Source organism: Corapipo altera, unplaced genomic scaffold, assembly GCF_003945725.1.
Source record: "Corapipo altera isolate COAL_440 unplaced genomic scaffold, ASM394572v1 113, whole genome shotgun sequence".
Lineage (NCBI taxonomy): Eukaryota > Metazoa > Chordata > Aves > Passeriformes > Pipridae > Corapipo > Corapipo altera.
The window spans coordinates 11,193,945-11,206,892 of NW_020884895.1; the positions used below are offsets into that span (position 1 = coordinate 11,193,945).

Genomic DNA, 12,948 nt, shown 5'->3' on the forward strand with positions numbered 1-12,948 from the left:
GAGGAGGAGGCAGCTCAGTCCCGAGCCCGGCTGGATTGCAGCTCATTGAGCAACAGGGGAGACACTGGCGAGCCCCTGCCTATCACAGGAACAATCTGAACGGCTCACAGCCCAGTGCCGGTGTTGCAACAACCCCCAAGAGCAGGAACAGAGGCAGCTGGGGGGGCAGAGGGGCTCTGTGGGTGTGGGGTGAGCCCAGAGCAGGAACTGTGGCTCTGGAGGTTTGGGGGCACCTTCCTCCCCAGGGTCACTGCCCCACACACGGGCAGGGGGGCACTGACCCCTGCAAAGGGGTATGCAGGTCAATTCAGCCTCCTCTGAGGGCAAGTGAGACCAAGAGATGTTGGAAGAAGGGAAGTGGGGGCAGTCAGATGTTTTTGGGAAAGAAGGGAATGCTCCCCACACACACACCCGGGTGTGCAGGGCAGCACGATGCTGGCATCACTGGGACTGACACCAAGCCACAGGGATGGCTCCGGAGAGCTCCCACCACCTCTGATCCAGGCCTACAGCCATCCCCTCTCACAACCTGACACATAACTCCTGTGTGAGCTCTGGCAGGACATCAGTGTCCTGCTCAGCTCTGCTGTTCCCCCCAGGAGGAGCTGCCACGTCCATCCCACACCGTGCCCAGGCAGGAGATAACAGGGAACAACTGGTTCCCAGCAGCACAACCAGTTCCTCATGGCTTATGAAACCGCCTGTCTTCAGACATCCTTTCCTGTCCATCAGTCCCTTGGGTGCTGACAGAGGCCCTGCCAGTGCTCTCATTAACAGCTGCCCCTGCTGTCCCAGCACACACCTCCCCATGCTCCAGGGATTTCATCCAGCTGCACAAATATCCCCGGGGGACAGAACAAGGGATCTGCAGGGCTTCTAAAGAACATTTCACAGCTCTGGCACTGAATGGAACCTCCCCCCTCACAGCTCATTCCCAAGGAAGCCCTGCACAGGAGGGGGTCGACGGGAAGAATTCCCGCTGTCCCTCTGGAGCACCTCCAGCACCCAGGGCAGCTGAGGAAGGTGAAGTGGAGTTCATTCCTTGGCTCTCTGCATGCTTGGCTGTCTCAGCATTTTAGGGCTTGTGCTGAAGCTCTGAGGTGATGAAAACGGAGCCAGCAGCGTTTGGGAGGTGCAGCTGGTCAGTATTTTGGGGGCAGGGTTCCAGTGGTGCTGCTCTGCTGGCTGTGGGGGCCTTGGGTGCCTGGCAGAGGATCTTGGAATGGTTTGGGTTGGAGGGACCTTAAAGCTCATCCCATTCCATCCCCTGCCATAGGCAGGGACACCTTCCACTAGCCCAGGTTGCTCCAACCTGGTCTTGGGCATTTGCAGGGATGAGGCAGCCACAGCTCCTCTGGGCAACCTGTGCCAGGGCCTCCCCACTCTCACAGCCAGGAATTCCTTCCCAATATCCCATCTCTCCCTGCCCTCTGGCAGTGGGAAGCCATTTCCTGTGTCCTGTCCCTCCATGCCTTGTCCCAAGTCCCTCTCCAGCTCTCCTGGAGCCCCTTTAGGCTCTCAGGTCTCTCTGGAGCCTTCTCTTCTCCAAGTGAACCCCACCAGCTCTCCCAGCCTGGCTCCAGCCCTCGGAGCATCTCCATGGCCTCGTCTGGACTCACTCCAGCAGCTCCATGTCCTTCCTGTGCTTCATGGCCAGCTGGTGCCAGGAACTGCCCAGCTGGACCAGGACACACAGAGTGCTTTGACTTTAAACCAACATTCCTCATTTCCCTGCTCTGCTGCTCGCAGTGGTCATTACTCTTTGTGCATTACAATGGCCTCCAGAACGTGGTACCAATGTGCACTCCTAGAAACACTCCTGTGGTTTTATCCAACAGTTCTAAAACCTGCTTCCCATGCCTGATGCTCTGGAAAGTGGGCAGGAATGAAACAGAAGCACCTGAAAGGTCTCTGTCAGCAGGAGACGTTCCAAGCTCAGCAGATCCTGGCTGAGATTGTCTGGAAGAGGCTCAGTTGGTGCTTTGCCCCAGTGCTGAGGGAAAGGCAGAGCCCTTGGGGCTGACTGTGCACACCCTGAGTTCATGGGAAACAAACAGGAGCCTGATTCCATGGTGGTATTTACTGCAGGGTTTCCTTACCCTGTCCTTGCTGTGACCTGGCACGAAGGTGTTTGGGATGGTTTCCAATAAACACCTGGTTGTAAAGCAGCAGTGTGAACCAGCCAGGTTGGATGGGGCTTGAAGCAACCTGCTCTGGTGGAGAACAGAGGTGGGAATGGTCATGAACTTCTCCACCTTTGGCTGGGATGGACTAAAAAGCACGATCACTCTGCGGGCTGGTCCATGAGCTGGGCTCAGAGCTGGACAGCACATCCATCCTCTGTCTGTGTGGACCACTGTGGGTCATGGAATCATGGAAAGATTTGGGTTGGAGGGACCTTAGAGCCCCCCCAGTCCCATCCCCTGCTGTGGGCAGGGACATCTTCCACTATCCCAGGTTGCTCCAAGCTCCGTCCAACCTGGCCTTGGACACTTCAGGGATGGGGCAGCCACAGCTTCTCTGGGTCATCCCACCAACCTGAACCAGTGTCCCACCACCAGCCCATCCCAGAGCACCTGCAGCGTTTGGTTGGACAAGGGAATTCTGTTCCCTGTGGAGCTGGAGAGAGCTCTGGGTGGGTCTGGGCGAGGCTGGGGGAGCTGCCATGTGCTGGGAGAGGTGCAGGAGTGCACAGGGGCTGACAGACAAAACAACCCCAATTGTGGATCAGTACATGGGAGTGTTCCTCACGGAAGGGAAGAGAGGCAGAAGATGATTTATAACAGTCTCATTACACTCGAAACAACTTGTACCCGGCTGGTCGGAGAAGAGGAAGCCCGGAGAAAACTGAGGCAGGAACAACCCTTAGGTCAACCTGACATTTGTTGTTGGGTCTATGGGAAAATATTCTCATAAAAACAGATGTTGGAGCCAGAAGAGAAAATTAAATATTAGTGCAGAGGATGTGTTGGGTTGCTGTGATGTCATCAAGGCACTGACCCCTTGGTGATGGAGGGGCAGCCAGAGATACTCCCACATCTGTCACCCCATTCCCAGCTCTTGCAAGAACCTGAGATTTCCACATTAAAAAATACAGATGTAAAGATCTCAAGCCCCAGGCTGTGCAGGGGTTTGGTAGCAGGAAGCAGGGGCCTCCTGGTGTGCTGTGCTCTGTTGAAGGCCATGACTCAGCCCATCACGAGGGCTCAACATCACCGAATCCCCCCTGGCACAGGAAAACCCTGGGCCAGACTGTGCCCACCTGCTGTGACACTGGGGCACAGTGTTCCCCTGGCCTCACCTCACTCCACCTTTCCCAGCACAGCTGAGAGGAAAGAGTTTTTTTCCCCAGGGCTGAGAAAAGCAAAGCTTCCCTGAGCTGTGTGTGGGAGAGCCACAGAAATCCTATGGAACTCCCTGGGAGAGCACCCAGCTGAGCTCCTGCATCCTGCTGCCACAAACATCTCACTGCATCCATTGATGGGCTCCCTCCTCTCCTCCATCCCCTCTACAACCCCTGCTCCAAGTCTGGAAGTTTGACACACCCTCTGCAGCCCCTGGATACCGAGAGCAGGACACGTCATGAGGGGCAGCGTAACCGTGGATTTGAGGGGTGTTTTTACCCCCAACAAGGACACTGCAGGTGGAGCAGGTTGTCCAGGAGCTGGGCAGCCTCCACCCCTGCAGGTTTTCAGGTCAGGCTCAATACAGCCCTCAACTACCTGGTCTGGCCTCAGAGCTGACCCTGCTTTGAGCAGGAGGTTGGTTTAGACACCTCCCAAGGCTCCTTCCCACTCAAAGGACACCTCCCGAGGTTTCTTGCCAGCACCATCACCCAGTGCCTCCCCCTTCCTGCAGGCCACTTCCCCAGCAGCTCCTGCAGAGCTGTTCCAGGGCATGAGCTCTGCCCAGCAGCTCCCAAGCACCTGGAGGGACAGGACAGGGAGCATCTCCTGCTCCAAGGTCACTCCCCTTTGATGAAATCCAGAAGCTGGAGAGCCCCCTTGTACAAGACACAGGCTGAAGGAGACACACAGCTGGGGGCCTTGCCAGGGTGTTCCCAGCCCAGCCAGGCTGGGGCTGCCCTGGTGAGCCGTGTTTGTGCCCACAGGGGAAGGCTGGGTGGTCTGGCTGCTCCCACATCACCTCTCGGGCAGCTGGCACTTAAATGTCTCCTCAAGGAGCAGCTCCTGCCCTGCCCAGCTCCCAAATCACCACATGCTCAAGCTGTTCCTTCCTCCCGCCCTGCGAGACGCCTTTATCCCTCTGTCCAGAACAGTCTGTGTCCCGACAAACCCTCCAGCACCGTGTCCAGGCACCACCAGTGACCTCATCCCTCACTGTCACCCACGTCAGCACCCAAACTGCTGCCTCTGAGCTGGGGGAGCTGACCTGTCCCCAGACACAGGGCCCCAAGAAGGCACTGCAGCCCCCTGGGATGCCCGGGGCACACCCCCATCCCATCCCACACTGCTGCCACCCCCAGCCAGCCCAGCAGGTCCCTTTGGGCACAGGTCACACATGTCACTGCTGCCACCCCCACGGCAGCCACCAGCTCCCCGATGGGCTTTTCATAACACGGGGCCTTGCCCAAAGCGTGTGTCATCCCCTGCAATCTCGGTAATGACTCAGCCAGATCCTTATCACAAATCCTCCTTTGTCACCTGGTTTCACCCTCGGATTCTTGACAAGTGACACCACCAAAACCAGGGCAGGACGACACCGCGATTTATTCCTTCCACTGCAAACCCCTCACCCAGCCCTGGGGCCCCGGGGACAGTCCCCACAAACCCCGGCTGTGGGGACAGGCAAAGCCAAGCCCAGGAACACACGGCGAGAGGGAAGTGGGAGGGAGGGAAAGCTGGAGACAGGGATTGCAACAGCCCAGCCGGGAGGGTGTCCCTGCAGTGACAGACAGGGAGAACGGGAGCAGCGAAGTGGGAACAGCCCCTGGCCAGGCTGGGGTCAGGCCTGTTCCCTCCTGGTATTCCTGTTAGGAGCAGGATTTAGGAACAGCCCGTTTCTCAGTGCTCTGCTGAGGGGCTACTGACGGAGCGGCACCGACGCAAGTGGGCGGCAATTAACACCCAGCAATTAACAACCAAGGCGGGGATCAGGGGCAGCTCTGCTCCCACCCGGCTCCATCGCTCCTGCCCGCGGAGGTGGAACCCAGGAGAGATCCTGCCAAGCCCCGGAGCACCACAGATGGACCACGGAGGGTTATCCATGGGCACCTCGCCGGGCATCGGCAGCGCAGGGACACATCCCTGTGCTCAGGGAGGATCCTTGTGCCCGGTGGGATCCCAGCACCAGCAGCAACACGAGCCCCAGGGCCAGGGATATGTGGGCACAGAGGGTGACACCGTGGTGCCGAGGAGCCGCGGGTTGGATGAGCCCGTGGGGAGGGTTCAAACCTCGAGCAGTTGGCATGGAAACACCGTCAGTATTTTCAGTGCACTGTCAGCAGCCACGCAGCTCCTTGTCCCGCGGCCCCACAGCCCCAGGGAAGGCTGGGAAGGGGAAGATTCAGGGAACCACCCCGGGAGCATCCATGGGAGAATCCCATTGACCAGCAGAGAAGGACCCAGAAAACACAAATCCCATTATGACATCCATGGAAAAAAATACAACTGACTTCCCCACTGGTGGAAAGTGGGAGGGAAGGCACATTCCCTGCTCACAGCAGCTGTCCCACCTCCCACTCCCATCCTGTTCATCCCAGTGCCCAACTGCTCAGAAGCCTTCAGTGGGGGAACTGCTCAACACAAAAGCCATGAGAACATCAACGTCCTTATCTCCAAAGTCCATCTGAAACCTCTGCCCTGGAGCAACCACAGGTCCTGGTGCACAGACACCTCCAGGACACGCACACAGACACCCCTGTACTGTCACCACCTCAGACAACCAGCTCATGCCACAGGAACAGCCCTCAGGACACTGCCCTGTGCTCCAGGGATGACAGGGACACACCCTCAGGGTCAGGGACATCAGCTCCAAGAGTTTGAAAGATTCCAGAGGTGCAGGTGACTTTATTCAGTCACCAGCCACCACCCACCCCCTCCTCCACCACCTCCTTACCTTTCCAGCCATCCCTTGGGAAGCTGAGCTGTGGCCAGGAGCAGCTCCTCTGTGTTGCACATCCCAGCTGGAAGCTCCCATCCCTAACCAAGGTCTCCTCCTCCAAGCCAAACCCCTCCAACCTGAGCTCTCCTCTGAAGGGCCCCAGGAGAGACTGGGGTTAACTGGAACCAGCTGGATGGATCTTCCCCCTCTGCTCACCTGCAGCTGAGCTGATCTACAGGAGGGATCCAGCAGGAGAAGAACCAGGAGTGCTGCTGGGAGTAAGGAGTTCTCTCCCATGGCAAAACCCACTTTTATTGGGCCCCAGACAGTGGGTACAGAGCAGGTTGTCACAAAGCACAGCTCCAGGCCTGGCTGAGTTTGCTGCTGGGCCACAGGGACACCGAGCCTGGAGGTCCCTTCCCATCCCAGGGAGACACCAGCCCTGTACCAGGGTCACACCACCAAGAATTCCTTCCCAATATCCCATCTAGCCCTGCCCTCGGGCAGTGGGAAGCCATTCCCTGTGTCCTGTCCCTCCATGCCTTGTCCCAAGTCCCTCTCCAGCTCTCCTGGAGTCCCTTCAGGCCCTGGAAGGGGCTCTCAGCTCTCCCTGGAGCCTTCTCTCCTCCAGGTGAACACCCCCAGCTGTCCCAGCCTGTCAGTGTTCATGTGTCATTTTAAAATAATTTAGTATCAGCCACATTAAGTCACATTAACATAAGTTTTCATCCCCCTCCTCATGGACCATGCTAATCTTTTCCTAATTTTACTTGATTTTAGGAGATGATCTATTTGTATAGTCCTGTTTAATAATCCAAAGTATGAGCAGGGTGGTAGTTCTGTGATCTTTCCCAATCTCTCTGAAATATGATAATAAAAAAAGAAATGATTGGGAGAATCTCTTCTTTAATATCCTTGGGATTAAAATGATCCTGTTCTGGTTCCCTGGGAAGGTCCATCCTTAAACTTTTGAGATCAGGGCACGACACGCACAGAACGCCACTGAAATCACACCCAAGGGCACGTTTTTAAACATGAATATTTACTAACATAAATAGTGTTTTATAACAAAAGGCACAGATTTTCAACTATAAACAATGGAAAAATATGTACAATTTGCACATAGGGAATCAACCAGCAAATGCACAGTTGGTCACTCCAGATTTCCTTTCCTAGAGGCTGAGATTTCCCTCCTCCCAAGTCATTCCATCAGTCAGGAAGTGTCCAGGTTGTATTTCCCCCACAGGAACCGGTGCCAGGGGAGGAGTTTTTGAACGGGAAGGCTCGAGCAGCCCAGGCCTTCAGATGGAGACGGTGCTGCCGAGCTCCTCGTACTGGATGATGAAGTAGGGGTAGCTCTGGTCGTCGTTGAAGATGACGAAGATCTGGGGCTCGAAGTAATTGTCCACGCAGGAGTCGTACAGGTCGCTGGTGATGCTCCCGGGCTCCACGGGCGGGGGCCTCCTCATGGTGTGGTTGCCCACCGTGTACCTGCCCGTCAGCACCTTGGCCAGGAACATGTAATGGACGCCCCTGGGGGAGCGCTTGGAGAAGTTGTGGGAGTAACTGGCCTTCCTGGCGAAGTAGCTGCCCTGGCCGAACATGGTGGCGTGTTTGCCGCACACCCGCGGGTCGAAGTTGTGCTTGCAGATCCCGTCCACCACGTCCTGGGACGTGCCGTGGAACAGGTGCCGCTCGTTCATGAGCCTGTCCAGCCCGGACATCTTCTTGGACATGTACTCCTTTTTCCTGGAATGGAAAATGGGAGGGGAAGGTGAGTGTTCGGTGCGGGTCACTCGGGGAAAAGCGGCTTTGGCCACGGCTCTGACAGTGCCAGTGTCACCCTCTGGAACGGCAGAGGTGGGAGAGGAGATACAGAGCTCCTCCATAGAATTCCTACTCTACAAACATCCATCATTAAAGAACTGTATTTCCATTCTCTTACCTTTTATATTTCTCCCAAAGAAACTGGTTCTGCACTCGCAGGATTTTCAGAATCTTGTATTTGGTCTCTGGCACAGTCTTGTGAAACAGGTTATAAATGGTTCTATAGCTTTTATCTTCCTTCAGAACAGGCACTTGGATGAAGTCCTGAGATGGATCCATACAAATCCAGGTTTCAGGATAGAAGCTGGGAGAGGTAACAGCAGCAGGAGATAAGATGTGTGCGGGGTCAGCACATGGGGAGGGCGCCGGGGAGCTGCCACCCAGGGTCCTGTGGGGAGGAGAAAAGGTGCTTAAACACTCACAGAAGAGCCTCTAATCACATTTATTTCATCCCCAACATGTCTTAAAAGATTAAGTTGGAAGTGTCCAAGGCCAGGTTGGACGGGGCTTGGAGCAGCCTGGGACAGTGGAAGGTGTCTCTGCCCACGGCAGGGGGTGGAACAGGATGGGACTGAAGGTCCCTTCCAACCCAGGAAGACTCTGATTGCCATTTGCACAGGCCAGATGTGGATTTGCATTTGCAGTTGGTTATTTCCCTGCCCCTCCTCTGGGAATGCTGCCCAGAGAGCAGCAGGGCTGAGGGAGGGAGCTGGGGCCAAGAACCACCACAGATGCCAGAGAAAAAACCACTTGGAACACCCAGTGAAGGACACCAGGGAGACTCTGCCCTCAGTACCCACCTGGGATCTTCAGAGTCTTGAAGGTAAGTGTGGCATTTGTGCTCACCTGCTCAGCCCTGAAGGAGCACCCCTCACTCAGCTGAGCAGCCCTTCCAGCCCTGCTCCCTGGAGCTCTCCCTGCCGTGCCCAGGGAAGCCCTCAGTGCCCGCTGGGGCTGTGCCTCCCCCCTGCAGCTCTGGGGCTCAGCCTCCCTGGCAGCTGCAAGGATACATGGAACTATCTCCAAATTCCACCCAGGAGTATTTTCCCCAAGTATTTCTGTGGGAAAAGCTGCCACTGACTCTGGAACCAACCCACCCAGAAAGCCCTGAGGGAGCCTTCCACCACTGCCTGGCCAGGACAAGGTGGATCCTGCCTCCAAACCCCACAGAGGGCCAGAAATGAAACCAAACATCAACATTTCTCCCACTATTCACACATCACCTACAGAACTGTCTGTTCAGGTTGTGCCTCTCTGAACATTTAATGCTCCCAGTGATTCAGGAGCCTGAAAGAACCATGTGCCCCTCAAGAAATAGTTTAATGTGATTTTCTGACTGCAGGTGGAGATTTTCGATTCTAGAAAAAAGGTTTATTTGGGAAAAAAAAAAGAGTCTATTTTTAAATCAACACATTTGATTTGGATCAGAGAGATGGGAAACTGTGGCAGCCCTCACATTTTTCAGGGCAGAAACACTGAAGTGGTCATGTGGTTGTCACCTGCTGCTCAAGGCCAAAACCAGCCTTCCCTTCATTTGCATGGATTGACTCAACTCAAAGTTCTTCTCCCTGGTTATTAACAGTTGAGCAGAAACCCAGAAGATGGATTTCTATAAGAATTATTATTAAAATAGCAATTAAATATCACAGTGTGCACTTGTATTTAATTTGTTTTTCCCCTTTAATGGGTAAATGGGTAAAAAAATGTTATTGTAGGGCCTCAGTCACACCCACTGGACTGTAAGACCAAGCAGAGATTTCCAATGCCATGGTTAATAAGGCATCAAATCCAATAAAAAAATCCTGCAATCCTTTATGTACTTGGTTCAGTTCGCCTGACTAGTGCAAAATATTTATATTATTTGTTCTACAGGGGAAGCAATTAAAAAGTCAACCTCTGTCATCCACTATCACCCACAGTTTCTATTCCAGGATTCTTTCCCAAGTTTAGAACAGAATTGAGCAGGTGGGAGGGAAAGAACAAATCTCAGGTATCACTGTGTGGGAAGTGGAGGCAACAACTTAAGGACAGATCCCATGAATATTTAAACTACTCTTCTGTTCTTGCTAAGAACTGGTGAATTCAGGTGAGCATGACAAGGCCCTTGGACCAAGAGAACAAGACTGAGGTTTGGTGCAGAGCAGAGATCTCAGAGCTGAGTTTGTGGGTTTGGTTGGCACAAACAGCTCTGGTTAATCCCTTGGGAGTGCAGAGCCCTCCAAGCCCAACAAAATCAGTGGGAATTGCATCATTTTAGCACAGCACTGTGGCAGGACAGTCACAGGCAGCAAAACACCAGGAGAACACCTGAAACCCTCCTTTCTGACTAAGGTGAGAGCCAGGGCTGCTCTGACCAGCCAGCTCACCCTTGGTTTTTTACCTGCACCCTCCAGTTTCTCTTTCATGACTTGGGGTTTCCCTCCTGTAAAACCACACCTATAAATGTTCCCAACACCAAGTGTTTGGCTGTGACCAAACCCCCCCTCCCCTTGTGACCAGGTGGGGTGGGGACTCTCAGGAACCCCATTGCTCCCAATAAGCCATCAGGGAATGGTTTGGGTGAAGGGCCTCAAAGCCCCTCCAGTTCCACCCCCTGCCAAGGGCAGGGGCACCTTCCAGGGACCAGGTTGCTGAAAGCTGGACAATAATTTGGCAGACCTGGAGTACACCCAGTGTTCTGAGATCCACAAGGTCCATTACAAATCTGAATAACAGCGAGGAGTTCCTCAGATAAATGTTATTTTGGAAAGTGGAGAAAGCTGCACATAGGACCCAGATTTTGAATTTTTGCACCCAGCAATGCCTGTTTCCTTGTCACATCTCAAGGAACACAGTTCTCCTGGACAGACCAACCCGGAGAACAGAGAGAACTCCCATTTTCCTGGGATACCTACTGCAGGAAGGGCATCAGCACGACGCAGGAGCGCAGGAGGGGCCTCCTCTTGATCTCCCTCCTGAAGCAGGCGTTCTGCTGGAAGCCATCCTTGATGTTGAGGATGTACTGGTTGTGCCAGGTCACAAACCTGACCTCCTTCAGCCCCCGGCACGTGGCCTCCTCGATCAACCTCACCACGGGCTGCCCGGGAGAGACGAGGAGAGGAGAACACACACGTGAGAAATGACACCTCCAAAAATTAGTGCTTCCTCTCTGTGCTACAGAAACCCAGCTCTGTAACTTCTCCTCGCACCTCAGACACCCTAAACTTGTCATTTGTGGTGCTCTGTGCCCAGCTCTCTCCAGCTCTTGGAGGTATTTCTGGGACTGCCAACACAGATGAGGTTTTATTCAAAATATCCTGTACAGCTCTGACCAGCCCAAGGGCTGCACTGGAGGAGCATGTCCTGCCCTCCCAGAGCTTTGGGGATGGGGGAATAAATTAAAAACTGCAAAGGTAAATGGTAGTGGTATTAAAAAGGCAGCAGAAAGTTGTCTCACTGTCTTTAAACCAGATTTCTAGGGCTTGGGAAGGGCTTTGCTGGCTCTGACAGGGGCTGGTTTGCTTTCCAGTGTGACAGCCTGCTCAGCCTCCATGGCTCTGATGTTTTCAGGGGTAATTCCAGTCACAGAATCACAACCCAGCCTAGCAGAGCTGAGATCTCCCTTTCTTGCTTCCTCAGTTCAACGCTGACCTTCCTGATTCTCTTCCTCACCAGTAACTCCAAGGAACTTGGCTGAGGGTTGGAGGAGACAGCAGAGCAAACATGTCCATAGATGTGACACACTGCACAGAGCTCCAGGTCACAGCCCAGCCCAGGGGAAGGTGGGACATACCTCAGAGTACTCCCTCCAGCCAAAGTGGTCCCTGCAGAAGTACTTCCAGAGGGTGAAGCAGCTGGAGCTGGAGCCGGGGCAGGACGGGGTGCACAGGCGCCGCATTTGGTCAAACTCTGCAGTGTTGTAGAACTTCATAAGGTTCAGATCCACACAGAACTCCTGGCCCCTGGGGAGAACAGGAAAGACGGGATTCTCACCTCCTGTAATCCACTAAACCCATGGGGTTCACAAGAGGGACAAAACCCCAAAATGGTTTGAGAGGGTCCTTAAAGCCCATCCCATTCCACCCCCTGCCATGGGCAGGGACACCTTCCACTAGCCCAGGTTGCTCCAACCTGGCCTTGGACACTTCCAGGGATGGGGCAACCACAGCTTCTCTGGGCAAAACCTGTGCAAGGGCCTCACCACCCTCACAGCCCAGAATTCCTTCCCAATATCCCATCCACGGCCCTCTGTCCATGGGAAGCCATTCCCTCTCGTCCTGTCACTCCAGGCCCTTGTAAAAGGTCCCACAGAGACTCTGTGACAGAGGTGGGAACAGAGATTTCTGAAGAACTTCTCCTCACCAGCTAACCAAAAAAACAGGTCTCTATTTATAAATTAAAGCAGTTCAGTGGAATTATCTGCACTGAGAGAATGAGCACACTGAACTCTCAGAAGAACAGGGCGCACAACCCCAAATTTGGTGCTGTACAACAGCACAGTTCAAAATAAAACTCCACAAGCACTTTCAACAGCACAACCTGGCTCCTCAAGTAAGTTATATTTTCTCTGTTCCCCAAACTGTAAGAATAACAGAGAGATATCATGTCTTTGTGACACTGAACCCAGGAGGTTCCTCGGCTGGCAAGTTATAACACCGATGTATTTTTATAAGAGGGGTGTATTTTTTAGATGAATGCAGCCTGCTAAAATAAGGCTGTCTGGGCTCTTCCTTGCATCCTTCACCCCAAATCCCCCCGGGCCCTTTCCCTTCAGCGTGACAAAACACCCTGTAAATGCTATGTAAAACAGAAGAGCAGAGAAATATGTTTTGTAAGCACTCTGAAAACACGTGTGGTTTCAACCCCTCCTGCCGGGTTTGGGGCCGTGTCAGGAGTTACCGCAAACAGGTTCAGAACAGCAGCGAGGCGGCGGCACGGGGGGCCCTGCAGGAAACCAGGGCCTGTTCCCAGCAGCACGGCTGTGGCACAGCCCAGCACAGCCCAGCTCAGCTCTGTTCCCAGCATGGCTGTGGCACAGCCCAGCACAGCTCCATTCCCAGCACAGCCCAGTACAGCTCT

General features: G+C 54.2%; 1 protein-coding gene across 3 annotated transcripts in view; it reads right to left on the reverse strand.

The window, feature by feature from the left end:
• Positions 1 to 7,088: 7,088 nt before the first annotated feature.
• Positions 7,089 to 12,948, reverse strand: part of TIPARP (TCDD inducible poly(ADP-ribose) polymerase) — a 25,677-nt gene continuing 19,817 nt past the window's right edge. For all 3 annotated transcript variants that reach the window (XM_027647395.1, XM_027647394.1, XM_027647396.1), the window contains exons 3-6: positions 11,663 to 11,831; positions 10,785 to 10,966; positions 8,009 to 8,278; positions 7,089 to 7,812 (exon numbers count right to left, since the gene is read on the reverse strand). In XM_027647395.1, coding sequence (XP_027503196.1) covers positions 7,365 to 7,812; positions 8,009 to 8,278; positions 10,785 to 10,966; positions 11,663 to 11,831 — 1,069 coding nt within the window. In that variant the 3' untranslated portion in view covers positions 7,089 to 7,364. The remainder of the gene's footprint in view (positions 7,813 to 8,008; positions 8,279 to 10,784; positions 10,967 to 11,662; positions 11,832 to 12,948) is intronic.